Raw genomic sequence first — 19,187 nt, 5'->3', positions numbered from 1 at the left:
GGGGGGGGCGCCGTTACATTATTATGCCGATAGTGGTTATCCGTCTTGCTTCTTATTTTTTTTTTCAAGCCATCTATTGAGGTAGCTAGTGACATGATCTGAAAACCTATAAAAAAAAAGTGAGAGAGAACAAGGAACTTGGGGAAAATCATCATTGCTCATCATCCATTTACTCCGTACCCGTATCATGCATGCATACCCTGTCTGTTACCGTTCCCTAAACTCATTATGAACTAACTAATTCAGTAATAAATATTATCGAGTCGAGAAATCGACAAATCACATTTCTTCAATGGCGCAGTTCGGGTGCAGAACATAGACGATTCGTTGGCCTTGTCTTTGCTCCTGGCCATCCTCGTCCATGAGACCCTCTCCGCGGATCGGCATGAGGATGTTATCCTGTAGTAGTAAAGTCAGTCAGCTTCCAGATCACTTCACTTTGGCGACATTTGACGAACCTTGACCATGCGCTTCAGCACTTTGACCGCGAGATCCCGCTCGCGCTCTAGTTCCTCCTCACTGTTCAGCTCCGACTCTATCTGCTCCAGGTACCACACCAGTAATTCCTCTTGTTCCACGCCCTCGCCGGTCCGAGACTCGTCCTCATTCACGCGGCGCACGAGGAGGTTCAGGATCTTCATGTACTTGTCGTAGGTGATCTTGGTCTTGGGTCGCGATTGTTGCTGTTGCTGCTGCTGCTGACCTTCACCGTCCTCGCCCTCGTCACGCATAGGACTGTCACCATCGCGATCACGAGCGTCAGCCATTTCGTCATCTCCATCGTCACGTCGGGCGGCCTGATCCTCTTCGTCATCGACATCGACATCGTCCTTTTCAACAGTGACGATGCTCTGACGGAGGAGATCGTACGCCTCACGGACGAAGCTGGGGACAATTTCTTCGACACAGTTTGCCTTGGCGACGGCTTCGGACAGTCGGATAAGAGACTCCAGTTGGCGGACAGTAATCCGGTAGGAGGAGCGGCCAATACCTCCCTGGGCATCATTGGCCCTGAGCTCCTTGTATTTCTCGACCAGAAGGGCCTTTGCTTCCTCTGTGAACACAGGCTTGAAAGTCCGTGCGAACCGAATGTACCGCTGCAGTTGCTCGGTGCTGAGCTCTGGCTGAACGGCCTCGTCACGGTTCATGTGGACATTAACAATGTGTTCTGCTAGGTTGCGATCTACCGTTTCATTAGGTTCATCTCTGATGACGAAAAACAAGTCAAATCGACTCATGATGGGTGCGCTGAGGTTGAGATTCGCCCGTAACGTCGCCTTGGGATTGTATCGACCGCCAATTGGATTGGCAGCAGCAAGGATGGAAGCGCGCGCATTGAGAGTAGTGTGGATGCCAGCTTTCGCAATCGAGATAGTCTGCTGCTCCATAGCTTCATGGATAGCGACCTGGTCGGCAACGTCCATTTTGTCGAACTCATCAATGCAGCAGATGCCCCCACCGTTCTGCAGACTTGCGTCAGTGATGTCATGTATCGCACCAGAGACATAATATCTTCAACTTACAGCCAACATCAGCGCACCAGCTTCAATGGTGAACTCGCCAGTCTCCGCATCCTTCACTACGGAAGCAGTCAGACCGGCAGCAGATGACGCTTTTCCACTGGTGTAAACCGCTCGTGGATGGAGAGAGCAAATGTACCTGGATTGAGAGGTTAATATCATGCGAAATAAAAAAAAATAGAACAGGTCTCATTTTCCAAGCTTACTTCAAAAACTGGCTCTTGCTCGTGGATGGATCACCCACTATGCAGATGTTGATATCTCCACGCAGCTGCATGCCCTCCTGCTCAGTGCTCTTACTCACACCACCAATCAACTGCAACAGAAGACCCTTCTTGATTTGTCGGTGGCCATAAATCATAGGCGCAATCGAATCCACCAGGCGAGAGTAAATATACTCCGAATGGACAAGCCTCTTCAAGTCTTGGACCTCGGAAGGAGTCATGGTCTGGAGCAGGGTCTCCTGTGCCTTTTCATCGTCTTCCAAATACTGATCATTTTGATTCAAGGAGGCCAATATATTGTGTGACTGGCCGCTCAGTTGCTGGTTCGTTGGCTGGCCAGGCGTGGTCAAGTCAGGTGTGACCATACAAGCAAGAAATGCCAACCGGTAAGTGAGATCCCTGACTCCCAGGGATTTGAGGCCTGTAACACCTCCGCCGCCCACATCTCCACCCCGGAAGGCACCATTGTCACGAGTCGCTTCGGGGCGTACTCCAGGCAGACCGAGCTGGCTGACATCAGGAACCGCAATGAGAGTCCCAGTAAAAATGCATCTCTCACCCGCCTTCGCCCTGTCAACCATCTCCCCCCGGACAATGACGTCCATCGTGCGCGGCATGCTTCCAGTGGGGATTTCGTGGGATGATTCTTGCAGCTTGATTTTCTGCCAGTCCACAAATGTACTCTTCCCGATGTCGAGACGCCAACCCGTCCGGTTACCGCAAATGGGATTTGGACACTGAGACGGCTCAGTATATTTGAAGGTCTGCTCAACATTGGCAACCGGAGTCTTGCATGCCTCGCAGATGAACGTTCCCAGAGAAAGCTCAGGGCGGATTTCCGATGTTCTGGTCACCGTGCCCGAGATGGAGAGCAGCTTGCCGATGTGAGCGGTCCGCAATTGCCGTAACCTGGAGACCAGCGGGAGGTTGTAAAATGCCAACGAGAAGACTTTGTCTGTTTGCTGGTGCCTGGTCCTGCTTCGAATCGACTTGGCCAACTCTGGATTATCGGACACACTGGCATTGGCTGCCATGACCGAGGAGTTCGGCTGGGAGGAGTTGCTGCTGACCTGACGGTGGGAGGCGAAGTATTCGGGTTCATACTTGGCGATCAGATTATGCAATGCTCGGATCAAGAAAGGATGGAAGCGATAATACTGATTGGCGATTGCGTCTGCCAGGATCTGGTTATCTGCAGAACTCAGGTGGTTGAAATCCACGTACAGCGTGGAGAGGTTGAATTTCACCATCCCATGAATTTGTGCGATATAGTATTTGTCGCTGAGGATCTGCGAGGAGGAAGGCGGCGGTTGAGCTGACGACGTGGGCTCCTCCACGTACGTCTCGAGAAGTTCCTCAAAGGCTTGCTGGACCTTCTCCCCTGCCAGGTCGACCACTGGCGGGGGAGGTGCGGCGTATGGATTCCGAAGACGATTCACGGCACCGTTGGGACCGATGACCTCGTCATCAGGGAAGCCCTGAACGTCGCTCATGGGGCCATTACTCTCGGAGGGAAGCTGCGGCCGGGAGCTTGATGGTTGATCCGATCGAGGCCATTGTCGTTCACGGCCACCTGCACTGGCGCTCGATCCCAGTTCGGACTGGAGGACGGCCTCGAAAAGAGAAGACATGGTGGGCGCGGGGCCGGGAACAAGCCACGGGGGGCTCTGGTAGTTCTCGCTCAAGAGCGCTGCCTGCAGAAAGGATGGGTGGACAGGCTATTCTTTTCTCTTCTGTTGTGTGCCCGTCCCCGTAGAAATTGAAGATGGCTGATGATATAGACAATGACAAGTGTGTACGTGCAGTTGATGCTGTCAGTTCTAATTTTGCTTTTTCTGGCTGCGACGCGACCGAGACGCGACGCGTATCGGAGAAAAGTAGAGCCGGCAGACACGCGTAAAGTGGTTTTGTCAAAACGGGTTGCAACGCACTTTCCTAATACGGAATGCCGGGGATATCGGGCCGAGGCTGACTGGCTGCTGCCGATTTGCCCGAACCGCGACAGGCATGCTGTGGCCCGTGCGGATGCCTGCAATGTGAGGTGACCAACTGCGGCCCTCCTGCATGTTGGCTCGTCTCACAATACTGTTTGCGGTAAACGGTCGAGTCGGGGAAGGTCGAGAGTCTCCAACAAGGGAGGGACCCGCGGCGCACTGATTGGCTGCTGGCCCACTGCCCAGGAGGTATCGTGCGTCGGGATTTGGGAACGGCCGCCCAGAGTCTGGGGAGGATGAGCCAATGGGGTGTCCCTCCTCGAGCTGTCCATGTTGCTCTCTCGCTGACCAGACACCGCAGCGGGTCTTGTGTCGCTCAAACTACCGTCAATTAGGAGACTTGATTCCTGCCTTTATATCCGTTTTGACGAAGCGGAGGTCCCGACGCTGATGAAGCACGGAGTACGGAGTAATTGCTTGCATCTTCATCCTGAATCTGGGGGCATACCAATCTGCCCCTGTCAGATGACGGTTGGCTCTCGCCCTGCTGTACTCCGTACTGTACGATGCTTGGGCCAGATGCCTCGCGGGGTTTGGATGACCATCAGTGTTGAGATTGTCGAGGAATCAAGGGCCTCTTCGCATACTGGAGAGACGCCAAGTATTTGAACATCCTCGTCAGCTCACAAAACCCCTCCTTCAGTCCACGCGTACAGTCCAAGATGGAAGCTCCAACTCTTCATCCTCCACCCGCGACTTCTGCCAAAGGTCTGTTTGCGTCGTTCTTCTAATCGGTAGCCCAAATACAACAAGAGAATGTTGAAAGATGAGAAGACAATATACTTACAATTCTCAGAGCTCCCCAATGATGGACTCGCTACCACGAAACAGTCCAAATCCAGAAAGCGCTCTGCTGTTTCCACAGGGGGATCAGGCCAAACTCAGGAGTTTTTCTTTGTCGACTCGGGATCGTCGACTCGGGAAAAGCGCGCGCATGTGATGCGACATCACATCCAGGCGAAACGTAAGCAGCATATGCTCGCCAACCAAGCGGACCGACAGTTCAGTCGAGGTCCTCGTTATCTTCCTTGGCGTAAGAAGTCAGACCCAGATGCTCAGACTGCTGGCGAGACGCCTCCCACGAGGCACCTGAGTCCCCAGGACGAGAGTTCGGTATGATCTCGGCTTTCACGTCGTCTTTGTTTTTCTTTTTTATTAAGTTTTCCTTTCTCCTTTTTTTGTACTTTTTTTTTTTTACTTCCGCCACATCATTTGATAATTGGAGAGTTCTGATGACAGTGTCTTGAACATATTATATGAATCTCGTCTATGGAGCTAACTTTACTTCGGAATTTCAGGTAAGTGATGCGTCGACGTCAGCAGATCGACCAGAGACCGTGGACTCTTGCCATGCCCTGGTCCCCATTCCAGGGCCAGTGACGATGCTGAGTGCCTCAAGGAAAGACCCTTTTGAGACGCTACCAGTTCGACTTAGTCCCCGCGAATGTGAATTAGTGGATAACTGGACGACCCGATTGAGCTATTGGTCGGGACCGAATACATATATGAAAGACAGGACCTTTCAGGCGGCAATGCGCAATGCCACTACCTTTCAGGCTATAATCCTTGGCTATTGCGCTAGGTGGCACGCACAGATGTATGACATTCGTGACGACACTTTGATTTCGTTCTACACCGCGCAAGCGGAACAAGCCGTTAACAATCTAGAGCAGGACGGCGCCCGGCTCGACGAGGATACCTTGGCGCTGGCTTTGACCGGCTTGACGTTACAGGAAGAGCGCTTTGGCAGCAAGCAAAAGGCCGCCGAGTACGCACAGAGGGCTGTTCAGGTCGTGCGACCACGGACAGGGTCGAACCATTCGATCGAGGCCATACTGCTCTACATCCTGTACACCATGGCCCCGCGGCAGTCGACAATCCCTGAAGATGGTGCGCGATGGCTCGTCACTTTCCTGCGCAGCGCGGAAAGGTTGATGGCAGAACACAACACCGCACATTTCCTCTCGCTTGTTCCTCAGCGCGCTACCGCCTTTCAATTTGGGAGTCCACTGTACTTACTGCTTTCGAGTGGACCCCATCCCACTCAGGTTCCCAGAGACAGCCGCCGGTTTGTTGTGAATAAGAATACCCCGACGATGGAATGGTCTCGCACCGCCGCTCTAATCTACATCACGACGGCCCTTTGGGATTATGAGGAGACACCCAGCAAAACTGCACGCTTCCTAGATCATTTGGTTAGGATCGCCAAGAAGTACGACATCCATCGCTACCCCGCCTGTGAGTCCTTTGTGTGGTTGCTATTGGAGGAAGGCTACGAAGCGGATATGCGAGAACCCGAACGGGCCTGGTCCACGCGCGAGCTCTTGACGGTCCATAAGATGCTTCCCCCGGACCTGCAGTTTCGCTTCAATGAGATCCTCCTGGCATACTTGATGCTCACTCCGCCAATCAGTGGGGTGGCGTCTTTTGAAAGAGATTTATATGCAGCACTGACCTAAGAAATTGCGGTCTTGGCATCCCTTGTTGGGAAAACTTCCAGAGACCAGATCTTCCCTGACTGCTTACAGACAACATATCCAGTCTACGCCTGATTCGTAGTCGGTGATCGGCATGTTGCCGTCGACATGCGGTTGGGAGGGATATGAAGATGAGATGGACAGCGCCAATTGGGAGTCCTGCAGCAGCAGAGCATGATAACCCTCCCCCATTTCAGAGATCTTCTCTCTCTTTGATTTCCTTCTCTTGACTGGGTTTGGTGCACTCATGAGAAGTCAATAATCGCAGTGTTCTACGAGCTCTGCTGGACCGTGGACTCCACAGACAGCATCAACGCCCTTGGAAAATAAACAAACTATTCCCGATGGCATCACCTGACATGGAGAAGTGAAAGCTCGGAGATCCGTGCATGCCTGGAATGCTCCGGTCCCTGCATCGAGTTGCAACCAATGCACGACTGAGTGGACTCAATTAGGTCATCATTCAGATGTGAGGTGGGACTGGGAGCCGTGGCATGCAGCATTTGTGTGTCTGAGGTGGTTTGCTTGAGTTTTTGAAATCCACACCGACCGGGAGAGGTTCCTTTGCGGACTACTGTCGACATCATCTCAGAGAGGAGAGCGATTGTAGGGAATGGCCGCTTATATCTCTTGCTCGTTGACGAGATCGGGCTTTGGATATACACCCTATAGACTAGATGCAAAAAATACGTTCTGCCGCTGTGTCTGTGACTAACATTGGGTGCAACATTGGCTTGGTTTTCTTGAAGTAGCACGTTGGCAAGGCTGGGTGTAGGACCCTAAGCAACCCTCGCCAACGCTATGATCTACTCATTGAGGCTGTATGCCTCTCCACCGGACATGAGGAATGTGCCGGGACAGAGCACATGGGACGTCCGGGGGAACTCTACTGTAGGGCCTACGTAGATGTCGTGGCCTGATTAGATGGAGACGAACAGCACGCGTGACCTAAGATTTAGAATTTTAGACAGATGACGCAGCGGCCCCGATCTACCAAAGCTTCTTCTTCGTGAACCTGAAAGCTTCTTCTTCGTGAACCTGCGCTCAGGCTGCTCAGCAATGCTCTCGTTCTTCGTCTGTGCTCCAGCCTCCAGACTACTGCTGCTGCTCAGCAGATCGCGTCAGCACTGTATCTGGTCCCGCCAATCGCAACCGATGTTGTCCTCGGACTAAGCTTCCTGCCCCCACAAGACACTGCCCTCGATCTTGATTCCTTGAAGATACGATCTCTGATCACCGCGGTGCGCAATCCTCCGTGCAGCCGCAAGGGAGCAAAGCGGTGGGGCGAATCCGCTAATTAATCATTAATCACCACTAACCAGCTCGCCATATGACTATCCACTTTAGGTACGCCATTCATCATGCTAGGGGGTACCTACTTGGTCCACGGGCCATCATTCTTAGCGGACTAATTGTAGGAGAACGCTACCAATGAAAGAAAAGGGGTAAGAAAAGGCAGAGGGGAAAAAAATTCTTTTTTCTCAGGAAATGAGAACTTCAGTAGAACACTGTAGTCTGTGTCCGTCTATCGAACAAGTTCTAAGCCCTTTACAAATCTCATGACCTGGGCAATTTGTCAATGCTTCATGGGGATGGTTCCAGTGGAGATTACGGAGTACCTGTAGGTTCGTGTAGAGTCGATCACTATGAGGAAGTTGCGACCCGAATCGGAAAGTGTGGCGAGTGAGCTTCCAGGCCTGTGGCTGGTGCAGCAGTGGCTTGACTCCTGACTCCTGTGGCTTTCGGGGTGTCCGATCATCGGGAAAAATAGCCGCAGAAATTTTTCCCAATGAGAGAGCTAGCAATCATTACCACTATTATCTAGTCAGTATTAGGGGGTATTTTTCCATGGTACCTCAGTATGGAGCCTTGCAAGATTAGAGGTGGGACTGAATTGCGCCACCTGTGGCGGTGCAGCGGTCAGGGTGATGGCAGCATCCTTGATGATTTGACCATGATCTGAATTATTATCTATCAACTGTAGGTCGAACCAATGAGGTTGAACTTGCATCACAGGATGAAGAATCGAACGAAATGTCGAGCCATAGTTCTCCGTAATGGAGGTGCAATTGGATGAGTTGTCCCCTCGGTAAGTGCCCGGTGTTTTTGGTCCTTGGCTGGCTGGGTTCGCCAAGCTAAGATCTTCAGCGGCTGCAAGGTTTGGCCCGATCCACGGTCCCGATCTCTAGCCTCGATGATGATGTCGACCATCCACCCTCCTGTCTTGAATTCATAAAGACGGGAGATATATAATAATCGTTCGAGGAGCGCAATGGATCTGCACCATGTTGTCAGACAGTGCGCCATACAATCAGCTGGGACGCGTCTGGCATGTGCGAATCTGGATAGGGCGTCTCGGCATCACAAATATACTTTACACGACCGTCAACAAGCTCCAAGTCTAGCTAACCAGTAAAGCAACCCCGGGGCGCGAGCCGTGCCCATTCTTGAGATATCATATCTCCACGGCCCCTCCCATTCTTACTTTCTTCAATAGGTGTCTTTGGTTCTCCTGTATTTTTCCTCACCATTCCCCATTGCTCAATTGTCCTCTGACGATCTGTATCGACAAAGTCAGCAATTGAGGACTATTCCCTTCCAGTGCCCTCCCGGAGAGGAATACTCACTGCTGTGAATCACGCTATTTTCTTCTTCGCGTGAGGGAGCGCGAGTATTCGCGCACGATGGCGCTGAAGGATGGCCTTCAGGGCCTCAAGATGATCGTGGCTCGAGACAATGTAGGTGTTCAATATTCTATGCGTTTGGTTGTCACCATTCATACATGCATTGCCATTGCAAATTGTACTGTCTTGACGCAAAATAAAACGGAAAAGATACTACTGGAATTGCGACGCAACTTGCTGACTTGAGTTTTTCTAGAGCAACCCAGACGATGCCTCAAACTCTGCGTCGGGCCTTGTCTCGACATTGGTCCCCTCAATTGTCGTTGCTGCGGCCATGATCCTGGCTTTTATCATCCTCCGTTCCAGGGAGCGCAGGACTTACATGCCCCGAACGTTCATGGGGAGTCTACGCCCCTTTGAGCGCACTCCAGAGTCACCCACGGGCCTGTTCAACTGGATTCGAGCAATGTATCAGCTGCCAGACACCTATGTGTTGCAGCACCACTCTCTCGACGCGTACTTGCTCCTCCGCTATCTCAAGCTGATTTCCGTCATGTGCTTTGTTGGCTGTCTAATTACCTGGCCCGTCTTGTTCCCCGTCAATGCCACGGGTGGTGTAGGGCTTCCCCAGCTCGATCTTCTGACCATCTCCAACAAGCACTACGCTCGATACTTTGCACATGCATTTATCGCGTGGATCTTTATCGGTTAGTGCAAGGACATTTTTCTTTTGTATTCTCCGGGCTTTGCGAAACGACTCCTTCGCTTCGTCAAGTCACTAACCACCATGGCTGTAGGCTTCGTTTTCTTCCTTATCACCAGGGAAAGCATTTACTACATCAATCTGCGCCAGGCATATGCCCTGTCTCCAGCCTATGCCAACCGCATCTCCTCGCGGACGGTTCTCTACACGGCCGTGCCGAAAGAGTACCTGAGTGAAAGCAAGATCCGTCGCCTCCTTGGCAACGACAAGGTCAAGAACGTCTGGATTGCCACCGATACTAGCAAGCTGGAAGAGAAGGTCAAAGAGAGAGATGATGCGGCGATGAAGCTTGAAGGTGCCGAAATCGCGCTGATCAAACAGGCCAATGCCGCCCGTCTCAAGGCTTTGAAGAAAGGTGAAGAGGGTCACCAGCTGGACACCACCATTGCTGCTGATGAATCCGGTTCGGTCGCGGCGCGTTGGGTGAAAACGAAGGACCGTCCTACCCACCGCTTGAAATTCCTCATTGGAAAGAAGGTCGACACCATCAACTGGGCCCGATCCGAGATCGAGCGTCTGACGCCGGAAATCGAAGAACTGCAAGCCAAGCACCGTGCCGGAGACGCCAAGCTGGTTTCCTCCGTCTTTGTAGAATTCTACACCCAGAAGGAGGCGCAGGCCGCGTACCAAGCGGGTATGTCGTGTTTCTCCCGAATATCCTCATCGACCGTATAGCTAACCTTGCAGTTACCCACAACCTGCCCCTGCACATGAGCCCCCGTTACATTGGCGTCGATCCGACTCAGGTCATCTGGTCCAACCTCCGCATTATGTGGTGGGAACGGGTCGTGCGCAACTTCGCGACAATCGGTTTCGTTGTGGCTCTCATCGTTTTCTGGGCCATTCCCACCGCTTTTGTGGGTGCCATTTCCAACATCAACTTCCTTACCCAGAAAGTCCATTTCCTTCGCTTCATCGATCACGTGCCGCCGGTGATTCTGGGTGTCATCACTGGCTTACTTCCTTCGGTTCTGATGTCTGTGCTTATGGCTCTTCTGCCTATTGTCATCCGATGTAAGTGAAATATCTATCCTTTTGCTGTTCTCTCACTGACCATTTTGGCAGTGATGGCCAAATTAGGTGGAGCCCCTACCACAGCGGCGGTAGAGTTGTGGACCCAGAATGCCTACTTCGGCTTCCAGGTGGTCCAGGTCTTCCTTGTCGTGACTCTTGCTTCATCAGCAACAAGTGTCGTGGAGTCCATCATCGAGCAGCCCCAGTCAGCAGCAACATTGCTGGCGCAGAAACTTCCAAAAGCCTCCAATTTCTACATCTCCTACATCATCTTGCAAGGCTTGACCTTCACCTCTGGTGCTCTTCTTCAAATCGTTGGCCTGATTTTGGGAAAGATCCTGGGCAAGATTCTGGACACCTCTCCACGGAAGATGTTCAATCGCTGGTCGTCTCTTGCTGACATGGGTTGGGGAACCGTCCTGCCGCCCATGTCGTTGTTGGCTGTGATTGGTGAGGACTTCGGTGCTGTCTGTGAAGTTTCCATCCGCTGATGTTCATTCTAGCGATCGCCTACTCGTGTATCGCACCTCTGGTTCTCGGGTTCGCCACCATTGGTCTGTATCTGTTCTATTTCGCCTTCCGCTACAACCTCCTCTACGTGTCCAATGCCCAGATCGACACGCACGGCTTGATTTACCCTCGTGCGCTGCAGCATCTCACCGTGGGATGTTACCTCTCGATTGTCTGCCTCATCGGCCTGTTCGCCATTGGAACGGCTTCTGAACGGATCGCCATCGGGCCTTTGATTCTGATGGTGATTTTCTTGGTCTTCGTTATTTTGTATCATGTGTCGCTGAACCAGGCCCTCGACCCGCTCATCAAGTATCTTCCCAAGAACTTGGAGGCCGAGGAGGAGTCGTTGCTCAGTCACACCACTACCGATGGATCCACCACCCTTGTGCAGGGAAGCTCCACCCGAAACGAGGTGGAAAAGGACGAGGTCGACTCTGCCGAGAAAGGCCTGCCGGCATCGACGGTGCTGCCAGCTCCGCACAAGAAGCCCAACCTGTTCGCGAAATTCTTCCGTCCCGACAAGTACACCGACTACGCGACTCTGCGTCGTCTCGTGCCGTCCGAACTGGATGTGCCTGCGTATCCGCCGGAGGTTGAACGCGACGCGTATTTCCATCCGGCGATCACGGCCAAGTTGCCGCTGCTCTGGATTCCTCGTGACGAGGGCGGCGTGAGCAAGCAGGAAGTCGAGCACAGCTCGCGCGTCATCCCGATCACCGACGAGGACGCGTGGCTGGACGAGAAGAACAAGCTCCACTGGAATGTGGACAAGGGCCGGCCGCCAATCTACGAGGAGAAGATCTACTACTGAGCAACTTCTCATTCAACCTTGCCTCAGGACGGCTGAGATTATATACAGATCGAATCGTTTGGCTAATAATGCTTGGTTAGTTGTACTTTCCATGAAATTATATATGAGCGGGGTGTAATGTTGGGTGGCCCCGGGAAGATAATCTGATAATCAGATACCCATATTTATTCGTCAGGACATCAAAGTTCATTTGCAAACTTTATATGGCTCACTTTTTTTTTCTCTCTCTCTCTCTTATTCCCTCACGATCCACGATCTACTCTACGATTCCAATGGATGGTGGATTTTTTTTATCATATCACGATATTTAATTTGATCCAATCTATTTACCATCCCGATCATATATATATATATATATATCATTGAAGTTAAATCGTCAGTTACCTGGTTACCTAATGTAATAAACGAATATATACATATACCTCTTGTAGAGTTTTTTTTCAAAAGGCTTTATTATGTCCTATCTCCCTCTCCTTTTTTTTGTTGTTACCTTTCCAAGCCTCTTTCGAATGAGTTTGTTTAGGTTAGAAGTTCCGAAGGTTAGGCTCAGCCAGCCCAGCCCTAAGCCGAATTATTTACCCGATAAAGTAATTAAATTAATCTGTCACCTGTGGTTAAACCCTGTTAATAAATAACAAACTCAACCGCCTATCTACCAAGCCTTCTCTTCTAGAAGTATTAACTCCCATTATTATTCTCCTTTATAAGATAAGGTACTAAGGTATCTACCTAGCTAGGACGGAGTAGTAATGTATGTAATGTACTGTGGTACTCGTACGAAAAAAAAAAAACGTCAATAATGTGGCTAACTAGTTGACCTAACTACTAGCTAACAGAACAGAACAGAACTGTTTACTGACATAATTAATAATTTAATTGACTAAATTAAATACATGAACAGAACGGAACAGTCAAATCAAATAATAGAATTTCAAATGCAAAGAAGAAGAAGGAGAAGGAGAAGGAGGAAAAAAAGGTACATATACATGTACATATATCATTGAAGAACTGAACTGAACTGACATGATAACTGAATTAAATATATGAACAGAACAGAACAGAACAAAACAGTCAAATAATAGTAATAATGTGATGGGTAATGAAAATAATAATAATACAATTCGAATAAAAGAAAAAAGAGAAAAAAAAAAGGTACATACATCATTGAACATCATTGAAATTAAAGAACTGAAACTGAACTGAACGCATTATTGTGTTGAAATTTGGTTTGTTGCTTGTCGTAACGTCTCCTGTGCTCTTTTTTTCTATTTCTTTTTTTTCTTTCCCTCCTGAAAAGCCATGATTGAGATTGATTAAAATTTGAACAGTCAAATGAATATCGATCGAAAGAAAGAATACTCCTACTCTTCTCTTTCCTTTCTTTGTTTCTTCCTTTCGCCTCTTGTTCTGTTCTTCACTTTCATCTTCACGTTCATGGTACCTCATCTCATCACCTCATCACCTATCAACCTATCAACCTGTAAACTTATCTACCTGTACATACGTACGCCCGCTTCATTTCCTTGGATGATGGTGGCAAGAATGCAACGATCGGAACGAGACATACACACTCTGCAGACAGCAGACAGCAGAACTAACTCAGTAGAAGGAGTCCTCATCTCCAGCGCTGGCACGGGTGATTCGGAGGTGGAGAGGCGGACCGCGTCCGTACATGTAGCGACCGCGATAGCTGCTGCCTCGATTTTCACCACGGTAGTCGCCTCCTCGATAGGTATCGAGGTTGCGAGCGCGATGGTAATTGCGATTTTCGCTGCTATTGTCGCCTCGGTAGGTACCATAGCTGCCGTGGTCGCTGTGGCCGTGACTACGGTTGTCACTGCGGTAGCCATCACGACGGCCATTACCATTGCTATTGCCATTGCTGTTGCGACGATGAGAGCGGGTATTATGAGTGAGAGCACCGGCCCTGGTGCCAGTGGCAGTACCAGCAGTATCATTATTATTGTCCCTCTCAGTAGTATTTCCATTGTTCAATCGCGGAAGTGACACTGCCGGGCGAACAGGTCCTCCTCCCCCAGCAGAAAGGAGCGGCGGAGGAGATGATGGAATAGTAGCACGAGGACGCGGGCCTTCCATCACGTTCCTGGCGATTGTACGCTCTCCTCCATTATTATTTCCAGAGCTGGTACGACGACGAGCAGAGAAGAGGCGATTGGGATGTTCTCCCTGCGGCTGCTCTTCTTCATCTGTTTGAACTTCGCCAGCTCGTCCGAAGACTTCTTGGAGGTCATCATCACGGTGATGATGATGATTGCGAGGACTGTGCTGGCTAGGGTTACCAAAGTCCGACGGCCCAGGCACTCGCAGCTCTCTCAACGGAAACGCAGTTCGGGGATCGAACGTCGTGGGCGATACGCTAGACGCACGTGGGTTGGTGCGAACAACCCTAGTTGTCTCTGCAACAGAACGAGTGGTATTATCGCGCGTCGTCGTCGCCGCCGTCGTCTGCTCGTCTCCTTCGTTGACGCCTCTTTCTACCATGTTCTCTTTCTCGTCGTCGCTGGGGGAAGACGATGAGTACCAGGCGGTAGCCAGTCCCTCCGGTGTGGAATCTGTATTTCCCGGCTTCGAGGGATCTTCGTAGATCTGAAATTCGGCACGCTGACTCCGGTGTCTTCGACCCGCTATTGGCGGTTCCCATCCTCGATGTTCTTTGAGCAGAGAAGTAGAGATTGCGGCAGCGCCAGAAGAATGTCTCGACGGAGGCCTTGCCCTTGACGGTGGAGTGGCGAATGGGTTCGGAGGTGATGAAGAAGACAATGGCGCAGGCATTTGCAGCTGCTCCAGGAACCTTTCAGCGCGTTCACGAGCTGCCTCATCAGACATCAGGCAGTCGATATCAATCTGGGCATCGGACTTGACCTTCTTTGGCGGGGGCGGCATCAGTTGACAATCGTCATCATCTGAAATCTCCTCGATGAGCAGTACATGGCGTTGACCTGCTGTCTCACGACTAGCTTCGTCGTTCGTCATCTCTGATCCTTCTTCGTGCTCGTTTGTAGAAGCAGTCGGCGTCATGGGAGCTTCCGTTTGGCGACGAGCCGCCTATAGAAATGTCTGTTAGCAAAATATCCACGATTGTATGCAGAGATATGATTTGATCCCCTACATGGTGTTTAATGTCCAGACAGAGCTGAAAGTCGGCTTCCTCCATTATCGTGTGAGGGTGAAAGGCGAGATTCCAGAGCTGTTGGCATAGCCATGTTAGCACATCTGTCTGAAAACCACTGTCTACCAAAGATGACGTGTTATCCAAAAGAGAGACTTTGTGTGTGTGTCAAATAACTTGCTTTGATGAGGGAATCGACATGAGGGCTTTTGTCTGCTGTCACGATCAGAGAATTGCCAGTATTGGGATCTTTATCCTGTGGTTTGTCAGCTTCGAATTGTTAGAATCGAGACACCCATTACAGACAATTCTGGACGTCTGTAGTAAAGGCGTGCTTGACAACTGGGATAGAAACTTACCGTCAATTTTATCGTCCACAACGGCATATTGCTGGAGTTCGCGTATAGACGCGAGGCCCCTCTGCCTGACTTCCTACGAGACCTCTGTATCTCTCTCTGAGATGCAGGCTATTGTGTTGCAGTTCAAGCTTGTGCGTACGATTTTCCAAGAGCAGGACGTACACGATGTCGCTGTAGCGACAGAGATCAAGATAAGAGATGTAGACGACGTTCACAACGCCGAGTGATAAGATGGCAGTGCCGAGATGGGGAGAGTGAAATGCCAAGATGATAAAGAAAGGAAGAACACTTGCCTGAGATGGAATGACGATGATGTCGCTGATACAGGAGGCTGCCGGTCGACTGTCTTTAGACGAAAGGAGTGAAGACACTTTCAGACGGGAAGAGGGAGGGACGGGGCGTCATCTGGTGAGTGAAGGAACTCCTCACTGGGTTGAGTCACCGGTAGGAAGAACGTCACCACCGGGGGACACGTGAATTCACGGGTGGAATTTTCCAGTGGGAATTTTCAGAATATCTCAAGAGTGCTGCTTAGCAGAGACAACATGCACAGTGGCAGCTGTGTCAGAGGCGTCACTCACAAGTGGACACAACAGAGCTTACAAACACCTGCCTGTTTAACCACCAAAGCAATAAGATATCTGACCAAGCAAAGAGCTGCTTTTTCTCTTCCTCTCGAATTAGGGATTGAATATTATAGATAAACTGAATTTCTACCCCATGCAAATGGGACAGGATAGGCATCACAGCAAGAGATGCTGGAAATAAATACGGATTCAGTCTGGCATATATGCAGTGCCTAGAAAGAACAACAAACAGCATGACTTGAAAAACCGGTAGTCCGAATCAGATAACAGAAAAAATATAGCATAGGACATCAAAGAATTGATGTATAGTAATCTACCTACATCACAATGATATACAGATCTGCTGCACATCTGCATGCAACCTACTACCCATCGTAACAGAAGAAAAATCATATATCATTGGGCAACTGAAGAAGAAGAAGCAGTTACCAAAGTCAGTGAAGTTCAAGGAGATCGACCAAATATCGATGTCCCCTAGGGAATATTCAACAGGATTAGCTAGGTAGTTGGGTATTTCCAAATTCATTCGACATGGACATCCATCCTGTTAAGGAGATTTTTCTCCATCAGCTCAGCCGGCACCTGGCAGGAGCAAACATCACCTAACACACATGGACCTTCTTAATCCAGCTGAACTAATACAACGGCATAAATATGATGTTGAGAGCCGTCCATACGAGTACACGAACGTCTGTGCTCTCCGTACCCCAATGCTATCGACTCCAAGTTGGCCGGGAGATCTATCCTTTGAAAAAAAAAAAAAAGAGTAAAAAAATTCTAGTCACGACGCATGTGTTGTTCGAAGGGGGAATTTGCATTTGAATGAATTCTCGTGTCTGTTTGGAGAAGGCGATCGAGGTGGTACTAGGTACTAGGTAGCTACCTACACTGTGTCCATCTTCCAGTTTAGGATAATCAATGACGTGGAGTCTTCGAGACAAGAGCGTTCTGCTCTGCTGATTTTGATAATGACAACATTCCTCTGAGCACGTAGGTCTCTGTTTCTCCGACTTTGAGGATAAATACAACTTGGCCCGGTTTAGATTATGGTGTGATTCTTGGTAGAATTTTTGAAAAACGTTCCTTTCTTATCTACCAGAGGAATGGAAATATATCGCCAGTCTTGGCACGTACTATATACTATCATGGAGACCAACCTATTATTATAAGAATCCTTATAGGAAAGCTCAACGATAAAGAGAGACCTACATCTATGTAGTGATAAGAGGAAAGGATGATGTCAATTCAATGTAGGATTTTTCTCTAAGCCTTACAGGTCTCGCTTCGCTCGACTGAGAAAATTACTTGGTCTAATAGATGCCAGGGAACTTTTGCCCTGGGGCGTACCTATGGTAGTATGATTTTTATTATCTACTTTCCAGGCGGGCTCCCTGGTTATATTTCTTGCTATAGTTCTTACTATTATCCCTTAGTAATATTTGTCGCCCTCGCTGATATATATCCCTTGCTAATAGCCTTGAGTAGATAGATGTTTCTAGAAAAGTAGTGATAGGAAAACAGCCACGGGAACGAACTAGAAACAAAAAAAAGGTTCGAACTTTGACTACCAAAGCCTAGTGATTATACACAAAGAGGGAAATTGAATTCAGAGAACATATATATTATAGTCTGTTCTGTCTGAGGATCAACACCATGTCCCCGTATATCTGTATGTATGCTCATACAGTACAAACATAGAGTATAGAGAGACAGGGAATAACAACATCAATAACAATAACAGTTTAATTTAATTTAATCACTTTAAAGCCATGGTAAATAATAATCGTATCTACTTATCTACTATTGCCTAGGTACTGTACAAATTTCAATATTAACTACCTGCCAAATAGGGTAGTATCAACCGAATCGGGATTCGGAAAATACCTGATTGGACCGCCCCCAGTATGCGATTGCGCTCGCCCACCTCGGGCGCCTCCTGGAGGGGCGCACCCTGAGCACTCATCGAGACTTCACGAATTGCTTTTGGAACTGCCTTTCGGGGTGAGACGTGACAGGTCAGACCATCACGCAGGTGATTTGTGAAGGTATTGTTAGTAGTAGCAATCTCTCTCTGCTCTGTGCCTCGGTAGGTAATATCATATGACTGACTGACTTGTGGTCGAGATTCCAGAATTTCTCGAGTATTTATTAGACAACTCGCACGTGTACTTGCATCGCTGTCTGCCATTTCATAAGTAATTATTAATCTGATCTGTAGTATTACAAGTCCCAAGTGTTGTCGACCAACTTGCGCAAGTCCAGGTCTTGTAGACTGAGTGTATTCGTTTTATTCTATCAGGGTTGGATTTGACTACGGAGTATTACCTAATTTCGCTTATTTTCCTTTTTTTTAAGCAATCAGAACGAAAGGGATTAATTAATATTCAATTACCTTACCGCGACAAGAAATAAATGAATCAACTGTAAACTCAAGAATAAATTTCTCTCTCTCCTTTTTTTTTTGCGACAATTCCCAACCTCAAGTTACAGGATTGCAAGAATAAATCAATGACACGGGAAATAATAAATAAAGTGATAATGACGATGATAATATTATTGTGATATCACAATAATAATTATCACATCAGAGCTTGATATCAAGAATCAAATCAAGATTAGATAGATTAGATTATCATTTTAGAGTACAGTACTCCGTAATTAATTAATTAACGAGAAAAAAAAAGAGAGAGAAGAAAAAGAAGAAGAGACATTAATTACTCCATAGCGTAGTGGATGTCTATTAATTAATTGATTAATTCTCGGTGCAGCCGGCTTACCGGCCACACGCTTAGTCAGCTCCGTTGGCCCGTGCGCCCAAACCTCCTCCTACTTCCTTTCTCACCACCAAGTCGTCTAGTAAGAGAGGTTCAATATAACGGTTCTCAACGGCTTCATTCTTTCCCTTTCTAGTAATTCCCTCACTGAGCGTTGCCGGACGCGGCAACATTAATTGATTAAACTGCCCAGGAAGCAAGTAAGGAGCAATCAAAACACAGCAAAATAAATATTACCCCGTAATTTATACTGTAAGAAAGATGTAAACCCGCATACTCCGTACTCGGCACACACCTCGGCACGGACCCGAGCCAAACCCAACCCAATCAAACCAAACCATCCTACCAACACCAACCAATCAGCGCGCAAGATCGGCGGTTGCTCAAATATCAGACT

The 19,187-nt window shown here is 49.0% G+C and overlaps 6 protein-coding genes across 6 annotated transcripts; 3 read left to right on the top strand and 3 right to left on the bottom strand.

The window, feature by feature from the left end:
- Positions 1-279: 279 nt before the first annotated feature.
- Positions 280-3,375, bottom strand: VTN77DRAFT_2437 (uncharacterized protein; the record flags this gene model as incomplete). The annotated part of the gene is made up of 4 exons (XM_069418276.1): positions 280-399; positions 459-1,463; positions 1,524-1,659; positions 1,727-3,375. 4 exons carry the CDS (start codon positions 3,373-3,375, stop codon positions 280-282), a joined length of 2,910 nt encoding a protein of 969 aa, XP_069279335.1.
- A 304-nt stretch (positions 3,376-3,679) lies between these two features.
- On the bottom strand, positions 3,680-4,010 carry VTN77DRAFT_2436 (uncharacterized protein; the record flags this gene model as incomplete). Its single annotated transcript, XM_069418275.1, has 2 exons — positions 3,680-3,773; positions 3,826-4,010. 2 exons carry the CDS (start codon positions 4,008-4,010, stop codon positions 3,680-3,682), a joined length of 279 nt encoding a protein of 92 aa, XP_069279334.1.
- A 390-nt stretch (positions 4,011-4,400) lies between these two features.
- VTN77DRAFT_2435 (uncharacterized protein) lies at positions 4,401-6,197 on the top strand (the record flags this gene model as incomplete). The annotated part of the gene is made up of 3 exons (XM_069418274.1): positions 4,401-4,446; positions 4,535-4,851; positions 5,037-6,197. 3 exons carry the CDS (start codon positions 4,401-4,403, stop codon positions 6,195-6,197), a joined length of 1,524 nt encoding a protein of 507 aa, XP_069279333.1.
- Positions 6,198-7,016: 819 nt separating this feature from the next.
- VTN77DRAFT_2434 (uncharacterized protein) lies at positions 7,017-7,516 on the top strand (the record flags this gene model as incomplete). Its single annotated transcript, XM_069418273.1, has 2 exons — positions 7,017-7,106; positions 7,310-7,516. The coding sequence occupies 2 exons, from the start codon at positions 7,017-7,019 to the stop codon at positions 7,514-7,516; spliced, it is 297 nt and encodes a 98-aa protein (XP_069279332.1).
- A 1,383-nt stretch (positions 7,517-8,899) lies between these two features.
- Positions 8,900-11,940, top strand: VTN77DRAFT_2433 (uncharacterized protein; the record flags this gene model as incomplete). Its single annotated transcript, XM_069418272.1, has 6 exons — positions 8,900-8,953; positions 9,096-9,546; positions 9,637-10,236; positions 10,290-10,616; positions 10,668-11,066; positions 11,120-11,940. The coding sequence occupies 6 exons, from the start codon at positions 8,900-8,902 to the stop codon at positions 11,938-11,940; spliced, it is 2,652 nt and encodes an 883-aa protein (XP_069279331.1).
- A 1,599-nt stretch (positions 11,941-13,539) lies between these two features.
- Positions 13,540-15,456, bottom strand: VTN77DRAFT_2432 (uncharacterized protein; the record flags this gene model as incomplete). Its single annotated transcript, XM_069418271.1, has 4 exons — positions 13,540-15,006; positions 15,071-15,148; positions 15,270-15,326; positions 15,430-15,456. 4 exons carry the CDS (start codon positions 15,454-15,456, stop codon positions 13,540-13,542), a joined length of 1,629 nt encoding a protein of 542 aa, XP_069279330.1.
- Positions 15,457-19,187: the final 3,731 nt, after the last annotated feature.

The sequence above is a fragment of the Rasamsonia byssochlamydoides genome (genome assembly GCF_041956645.1).
Source record: "Rasamsonia byssochlamydoides strain NRRL 3658 unplaced genomic scaffold VTN77scaffold_18, whole genome shotgun sequence".
Classification (NCBI taxonomy): domain Eukaryota; kingdom Fungi; phylum Ascomycota; class Eurotiomycetes; order Eurotiales; family Trichocomaceae; genus Rasamsonia; species Rasamsonia byssochlamydoides.
The sequence above is the reverse complement of the archived record's forward strand: the minus strand, read 5'-3'. Positions and strand labels throughout refer to the sequence as shown.